The 8264-nt window shown below is 64.5% G+C and overlaps 2 protein-coding genes across 2 annotated transcripts; both read right to left on the bottom strand.

Annotated features, from left to right (window-relative positions):
* Nucleotides 1-1686: 1686 nt before the first annotated feature.
* On the bottom strand, nt 1687-5986 carry MNEG_3098 (hypothetical protein; the record flags this gene model as incomplete). Its single annotated transcript, XM_014048431.1, has 3 exons — nt 1687-4434; nt 4691-5780; nt 5967-5986. The coding sequence occupies 3 exons, from the start codon at nt 5984-5986 to the stop codon at nt 1687-1689; spliced, it is 3858 nt and encodes a 1285-aa protein (XP_013903885.1).
* A 982-nt stretch (nt 5987-6968) lies between these two features.
* On the bottom strand, nt 6969-8264 carry MNEG_3097 (hypothetical protein; the record flags this gene model as incomplete). The annotated part of the gene is made up of 6 exons (XM_014048430.1): nt 6969-7049; nt 7226-7260; nt 7447-7528; nt 7737-7811; nt 7996-8056; nt 8251-8264. 6 exons carry the CDS (start codon nt 8262-8264, stop codon nt 6969-6971), a joined length of 348 nt encoding a protein of 115 aa, XP_013903884.1.

Raw genomic sequence — 8264 nt, 5'->3', positions numbered from 1 at the left:
ATGTAACAGAGCAAAGCAAAGAAAAAGTCGCTCGCCTGCAATCCTGCAACCGTTGGCGTTTTGCACTGCGTGGCCATTCTGTAGTGAGCCCTTGTTCATCCAAACCGCTTGGACATAGTGGCGTGATTGTAAGAAAGCAAAGCAAAAATAGCAGCGGGAGACCGGGAGTAGTCCAGCTAGTCTAGGCGATTGTACCAAAGCAGATCAAAACGTCACGGGGCGGCCATTTTGGAGTGTGTGCGTAACAACGCTCAGCTGGGCTGAATTGGATTGCAACCCCTTAATTTTCAAGCCAGTTGGTCATAGTGGCAAGTTAGCACAGACGATTGTAGCGAAGCAAAGCAGCAGTTGGGGTTGGAACATGGCAACCCTCAGTGGTTAACACTGCCGTCACCAGACGGCCGTTTTGTGGTGAACCCCTGTTGTTTCACACGTGTTGACTGTAGTGGCGCGAGAAGTCTGTCTGGCCTAGACGATTGTGACGATGCAAAGCAGAGCGAAGCGGCAAAGCAGCAGCAGCCCTTGCGTGCAGGGCACTAAGGGGCAAGAGGGGGGGGGCGGGGGCACAGCAGTGCAGCCCACCGGCACGCGCCACCACTGCTGCAGGCGGCCAAGCCGGCGGCGCGCATGTGCTTTGGAGAGGCCCTAGCTAGGGCCCAGGTTCAGGCTTGTCTCTTGCATGTGTGCTGTGCGCCTTCAATGCTGGGTCTCTAGACCTGCTGCTACATTCTTTGCGCTGCCGTCACCGGGCAGTAAATTTGGCGGTGACCCCATGTTGTATTCAAGCGCAAAACAATTCCATTGATTCTAAAAGTGCGACATATATTCCATGCGATAGATATGATGGAAGGTGTGCGCTCCCTGTCGGAGTTGTTCAATGCCAACGCACGCGGGCTGATCAGCCAGCCTGCTTATGAGCACGCGCCTGCCGCCTCCTGAATAGCTGAGAAGCCTGCAGCCAAATACACTCAATCCCACCCACAAGATGTACGCAATTCCAGTCAAGACTCCAACCAACAACGATTCACATCAACAGCATCTCAATATTGCCAACCCCTGGCGGCCGCCCGCGCGTTCGCCGTTGCCCTTACCCAACAGCCACTCTGCCACCTTGTCACGCGGCCACCCCATCATTCACAAGTCATCTCTAGATTTTGAGTCATAAATGCCCTCGGGAGTCTTCCCCCCTGGATGGGAAGCCTGTCTGTTCACTCTGCTGAGCTGAATCGAATAATTACAAGAGGGTTTCAACAAGTTTTGCAGTGCCTGCGAACAGAACGCAGTGCACGGTAGTTGAGACCAGCAGTGGCGACCTCCATCAAAACGCAATGAAGTTCATCTATACTATACAGCTATATCAGGGAAAGAGGCTAAAAGGCTTCAACAGCGCAGTGTGCATGCAGGAGAGCATGTGCGCGCTCCAACAAGGCGCAAATGCAGCCAATGGTGCGTGCCTGAACGTCAAAGCCCACGAGGCATCACGCCTCGGCAGCACAGCGGCCGACCCTCCATTCTATGATCGTTTTTGCCTGGTCCACCAGCAAACGCCTACGAATCCAGAGGATGGGGACGCCTGCGCTTAGTGCGTGGCCGACGACCCGAGGGGCCACCGCCGTTATGAACGCTGTCCGCGACGCTGCCGGGCACGCCTGGCACTGGCCAGGAGCTGCAGACGCTGTAATGGCATCAAGAGCTGGTGGGGGTGCCGCTGCCGCTTACAGAAGCATCTCCGTCGTTACTGGTTCCATCACCCCCTCGTTGGCTTGACCGAGTCGGCCGCTGTGTGTGCCAGGGCATATCAGCTGTCCGCTGCTGCGAGACCATGGTCCCTGGGTGGCGGGGCGGGGCGCCGGTGATTGGGGCAGCGCCACGCTGCTGCTCGACCTGGAATGGGTTGAGGGAGAAGGCGAGCTGCCTAACCTGCTGCTGCTGCTGCGGCAGCGACTGCTGCTGCTGCTGCTGCTGCTGCTGCTGATGCTGATGCTCATGCCGGGCGAGTAATTCCTGCTGCTGCTGCTGCTGCTGCTGCTGCTGCTGCTGCTGCTGCTGCTGCTGCTCCATCTGCTGGCGGGCGTGCCGGCTGACCAGCGGCTCGCCCGATTCGCAGCTGCCAAACTGGATCAGGGCCCCAGCTACGCCAGACCCCGCCCTGGAGAGGCCCTCCTGCTGCTGCTCGCCACCAGGATGCACCCCGCCAACAAAGGTCCACGTCGGCTCCAGCAGCAGCTGCTGCGCGCCGCCTGCCACGCGGCCGTTGCCGCATGCAGGCGTTGCTGCGGCAGCCGCGGCGCCCTCGCCGTCGGCGGCGGCGATGTTGGCGGCGGCAATCGCAACGCCGGCGCGGAAGGCCGGGCGCGCGAGGTAGTCCGTGAATGAGTCGCGCATCAGGTCGGGTTTGTACTCCCCAGGCTCTGAGCGCTTCACCTTCTTCCTCAACGCATGCTTGTCAGTCTTCTTGCCCATGCGCCGGCGGCGCCCCAGCGGCACTCGCACGCGCTCGCCGCCGGCGCCGTCGGCGTCGGCGTCGGCGCCCGCGCGGCTGCGGCGCACGCAGACAAGGATCCCGCCGACGACAGCAAGGGTGGTCGCCGCTGCGGCTGCCACAACCGCGATCGCGATGTTGGTCGTGGCAGAGGTGTGGCCTGACGGCGCTGTCTCCACCTCGGTCATGAGGGAGGCGCACCTTGCAGCGTCCACCTGCGCGGCGCACACGCTTGCTGCGCCCGCCACCGCGCCTGGCAGCCGCCCGTCAGCTGCGCCGCCGCGAAGCGCCAGCTGCCAGTCTGTGCTGCAAACGCCGGCGGCGCCGGCGCTCCCGGGTGGCGCGCCCGCGAGCAGGGCGCGCGTCCCCTTGGCGCGCCACTGGCACGCCGGCTGCGCGGAGCAGCCCTTGGCGCCATCGGCCACGGCCTCGCAAGCCGGCAGGTCTAAGAACGCAACGCAGCTGTCGCTGGCCGCAAGCGCCGCGCGCGCGGGCGCTCCGGCGGCGCGCAGGGTCAGCCGGTGGTCGGCGGCCTCGCAAAACGCCGCCTCGGCCGCCACCGGCAGCTGCGCGGCCGTCGGGTACGACGCCAGCGCCGGCGCAAACGGCAGCACACTGCGAGCGCAGCCTGGGACGGCGGAGCAGGCCGCGGGTGGCTGCGCGAGGCAGCGCCACTGCAGCTCCAGGTCGTTCGCTGCCGTGGTGTAGAGCACATCCGAGGATCCAAGGTCGCCAAGAGCCGCCTCAACCAGGCCTGCCGCAAAGGTCTTCAGCTGCCCGCAGGCTGCCTGCCGCGCGGCCACGGCTGCTGGGGCACCCGCAACGGAGGGGCCTATGCACGCCGCGGCGGCTTCCGCTAGCTCCGACGCGCGTCGGACTGATTCTGCGATCGCCCCCGCGACGCCGTCATCTGTGGCGCCGGTGGCGGCTGCGACGACGCCCCCAAGCAGCTGCCCCAGCCCTCCACGCATAGCTGCCACGGGGGTGGCGTTCGGGCTGGCCGCGGCAATGTTGCCGTCGTCGCCTGCGAGCAGCGCCACCTGGCGCCGCAGGCCGGCCAGCGCCGCGGCAAGGCCCAACGCCGCCTCCCGCCAGCCACGCGTGGTGCTGCGATCGTCAAGCGCGAGCGCGCGCAACGCGCCGTCTGCCTCGGCGGTGGCAGCGCCGACGCGCGCGGTCCAAAAGTCGGCGATGTGAGCGCCGCCCATGGTGCTGAGAACCGCGGCCGTCGTCGCAGATGCGTTGCCAGCCGAGGCGACGGGCGCCGCCGACGCAGCGCGCCCCATGGACAGCAGCGCGTGCGACGCCATGGCGCGGGCCTGCAGCCAGCGGGGCTCCGACAGCTGCACGCCCGCGGGCGGCAGCGCTGCTGCGGCCAGCGCCGCGAGCGCCTGCGCCGCGGCGGCGCCAGCGGGCGCTGGAGGCGGCGGCGCCTCGGGGGAGTAGCCCTTAGCGCCGCCGAACTGCTCGGCGAACAGCCAGCGCAGCAGATGCCGCATCTGATCCGCGCCGTAAGCAGCCACGCCTTGCATCGCCGCCTCCTCCTGGCCCAGGGCGGCGCCCACGGCCCCGGCCTCCCGCACAAACCAGACCGCGTCCGCCAGCAGCGCCCGCGCCTGCAGCAGCGAGGCGCCGCTGTACGCCGCGCTGCTGTTGTACTGTGCAGCCAGCGGCGCGATTGCCGCGGGCAGCACAACTTCCTGCAAGGCCCGCAGCCCGGCTGCGGCCGCGGCCGCGCCGCTGACATCATCGGCAGCGGCGGCTGCGCGCGCTCTGGTGTAGAGCGCAAGCTCTGCGTCAAAGGCACCAAAGGCGGCGCGCAGGGTGTCGAGCGCAAACGCGTAAGACTCAGGCGGCTGGCTGTCGGGCGCGGCGCCGACGCCGGATTGCTTGCTGGAGGCGGCTTGCTGCTTGTAGCAGTCCAGGGCCTTGGCGCCCCAGGGCAGGACGGCCTGGAGGGAGGGGTGGGGGTTGACAGTGAAATGCGGCTCGAATGAGCGGGGTGGTTGCACTAGTGCACCATGGCCTTGAGCAGAAGCGGGTATGCCGGAGGCTTGACTGTTGGGGCTCAAGCGGCCGCGCTGGTTCCGACACCCCTGCATCGCAACGGGATCCTGCACACAGCTGTGAGCGGACACGTGTTTGGCGACCGCTGCAACGACGTCCGTCAAAGCCATGTTTGCTCGTGGCTGCTCAGACCCCTCTCACCTGTTCAGGAACGCGTTTGAGCAGCGCGTCGAGGCTCAGCTTCTGACTGTTGTAATCCACCCCAGCAACCTCCCGCGCCGCATCCACCGCCGCAGCCGCATCCGCCAAGCACTTCCAAAACGAAGGCGGCGCGTAAGGCAGCGCCTCCCCCTCGCCCGCGCCGCCGGCGCCGCCGGCGCCGCCGCCAGTGGTGGGCGCGATTCCGGTCGCGACAGTCGCCTCTGCCTGCAGAATGCCCGCATCCACAAGCGTCGCCGCCTCAAGCGTACCCACGCCTCCAGTGCCAACGGCGTTGCTCGCAGCTGCCGCGCCGTCCGACATGATGGGCTTGTTCTGGCCGGCGTCCGAGTCGGCAGCTGACTGAGGCTTTGCGCCTGCGCCAGCCGCGCCGGCCACCGGCTTGCGCTTCTTGCCGCCGGAGGCGTCGTCGTTCAGAGGCGCATTCAGCCCCGCCGGCTGCATCAGCCGCCGCCGCCGGCCGCCCGCAGCCCCGTGGCCCCCGGTGCCCGCGCCGGGCGCGGCCGGGGGCGCGCGTGCAGGCATGGCGACGCTGGGCGTCGCGGCGCTGGGCGAGAGCGTCGTGAGCAGCGGCGTGGCGCGCAGCAGGCTCGCCTGCATGACTTGGACCAGGTCAAACGGCTGGTCTTGCAGCCTAGCCAACCAGCAGCCCAGCAGCGGCTGGCACCCCTCCGCGCCGTTCGCCAGCCGCTCGCAGCCCGCGCCGCCCGCCGCACAGTGGCAGCCGCGCCGCTCGGCCATGCATGCCTGCAGCGTGCCGAGCGCGCGCGCGTAGCGCGGCTGCACGCACAGCTGCTGGATGGCCATCAGCTGCGACTCCGATAGGAAGCAGCCCTCTTGGCCGTCTGCAAATGCTGGGTTCCACGAGCAGGTGACGTCCGCCTCGCACGCCGCCGCGCTGGTGACGCGCGCACACGCCAGCGAGCGCGAGACGTATTGCGACACGGGGTCTGCCTTGGCTGGCGCGAGCGCGCGCAACGCAAAGTCGGCACCCAGGGCGCACTGGCCGCCGGGCGTCCATTCGCACTGGCGCACGAGCTCCGCCGCTGCCAGGCGGCGCGCGGCCGGCCGCCTGTTGTTGTGCACAGGTGGGGTTGTTGGGGGTGGACCGGTACACTGTGACCGCTCCCGGCCACAAACGGCGCCTCGTTCCAAGGCGGCCTTGTATGAAGCCGCGACTGCTTCATACATACCAAGCGCTTCCTGCGGCCCTCACAAGCTGCAGTAGTAGCAGCAGCAACGCTGAGCGTCTGCGCACGGGTTGTCACCCGCCACCATCCTACCGATTTGCGCACCTTAGCACCACCGCATCCTCACTATCACCCAGTATCCTGCAGCTAACCGCAGGAGAACAACACTGCGGGGGCAGGCGAGCGAAGTACTGAAGTGAGCGAGCCCGGCGGGAGTACCGACATGCGGGCCGAGGTCAGATTAACGTTTTGACGCAAGACAAAACTCACTATTATGCTGCAAATAAGCAAGAGGGCCACTCCGGGCCTTGACAGTCCCCTACGCGCGGTGCTGCGGCATCGCGGCCCCATTTACGAGCAGCAGGCCATGATATGAGTGAAACGTGAACAAAACGGGATTATATTGCGTATTATTGAAGCTTGACTATGAGGACGCACGCGCGTTAGCCTGGCACTCCCGCTCTTGGAGGAGGAGCCATCGTAGCCGTCTTCCCCTCCCGAGTGACCCCGAACGATCTTCGTCTTGGGCGGTGCCACAATGCTACCAATGCCTTAATATCTCGCTGTCAATACATCCGCCACCAAATCACCCACACTTAGCTCCGCTGTGTCACATGGGCAGTCACGATGCCATGCTTCGTCAGCAGCTACCCTGGAGCACAGCCCATCCATGTGTCCCCAGCAATGCACATAAATTGGATGCACCTCGCACAATCGGTGTCCATCTTGACAGCCAATTGTCCTCGACAGCATACGCAACCAGCAATACAACCGCCATCACAACCTGCCCTTGATGAATCCTGCCATTCAAGATCCCCTACATGGCACGCGGCATGTCATGGAATGCAACGCCGCTGTTACACCGTCCATGGCGCCAATTGGCAGCCATCATACGTAGACGATCCTGTGACAGAGGCCTCGAATGGCGAGGACCTCGTGCAGGTCGTCTGGTGGCGGGTGGCGGCCCGACCGACTGTCACCACGCGGTGCTGTGATGAAATTCTCTTGCATAAACCAGGACGCAATTTGCACCCGGCAAAGAATGTCATGCAGGTGAATAGTAAAGGAGGTCAGATGCTGAGGCCGAGCTGGATCCCCAGGAACATGTGGAAGAAGAGCAGGCCCATGATGCCGGTGCCGAAGAACGCGTGCTGTGGGTGTGGGCAAGGGGGGATGGAGTGGGGGCGAAACGCAGCCATGAGTCTAACAGAAGTAGCTGTTGGGAGTGCGGCGAGCGACTGGGATTTTTGCATGTGGCCGCACATGCGAACAGGAGACAGGCTGCCCCCCAATTCTAGCAACTGAGAATCCTGCTGACTGTGCTCACCGCAGTGCGGGCGCCAGGCTCCTCCTCAAAAAACACTGAGCGACAACGGGAAAGGGGTGCTCATGTTTGTTATTTATGGCGAAGGGCTGATTAGCAGCTAGTGAGGGTGCAACAGGCAAAAAAAAGCTGGGGTGGTTTTAGGGATATAATGCAAGCACCCGCGTCACCCAACTTTGCCCCTTCCGATCGGTACATTCAGCTCGCGTGCCGTCGTGACTCACAGGGCAACATAGCCTGGAAGGCGAGCAGGCCGAGGCCCGTGAAGCCGGTGATGGCGTGGGGGCTCTCGAGGATGGGCTTGCCCTGTGATATGCATGCATTGTGCTTGTGAAGACAGGTGCGCAGGTGTGACACATGCCAGGAAACAAGCCGTAGCAACAAGGTATATCGAGCCGTGCAGTAGATACACACGTGTGTGCCGGATCAGCATGATGCAAGCGGCGCGTCGCGTCGTGCCAGACGGCATGCAACCTTTGCTTGCCTGCATGACGAGGGAGAGGAGGCCGCCCACGGCGCCGAGGGAAAAGAACACGAAGGCGCCGCCCAGCAGCTTGGGGTGCAGGTCCTTGGCCTTGGCAATCAGTTCCTGAGATTGCAACGTATGAGTTTGTCCAGGGGGCACGGCAGTGAACTCAGCAGGGGAGTCGCTGTGCAAGGGGGCCACTGGTGCAAACATGGTGCCTGCGCTTCTTTGGAGCTCCTCAGCGTGGCGGATCAATATTTGTATGGCCAACATGCAGATGACTGCATGCCCTCGTGAGCCCACGCACCCCGTCGTCGGAGACGCGGATCTGCCACCCCAGCCAGCTGCCGTATCCGCCCATGGCCAGCCTGCGAGAAAGCCAATGAGGATCAGCTCAGCAATTTTCATGCCGTCTTGGCCAAGAAACAAGGATGAAAATCTACATTGCAACAGGCAAACAGGAGGTCAACATCTTTGGGCTGGCCTCAACCAACCCGATTCCTCATCAGCACCACAGCCCGCCGAACGGGGTCCAGTGAGCAAGGGACCTTACACCACTCACAGGACAACAGCCAT

Source organism: Monoraphidium neglectum, assembly GCF_000611645.1.
Source record: "Monoraphidium neglectum strain SAG 48.87 unplaced genomic scaffold scaffold00375, whole genome shotgun sequence".
Classification (NCBI taxonomy): domain Eukaryota; kingdom Viridiplantae; phylum Chlorophyta; class Chlorophyceae; order Sphaeropleales; family Selenastraceae; genus Monoraphidium; species Monoraphidium neglectum.
The sequence above is the reverse complement of the archived record's forward strand: the minus strand, read 5'-3'. Positions and strand labels throughout refer to the sequence as shown.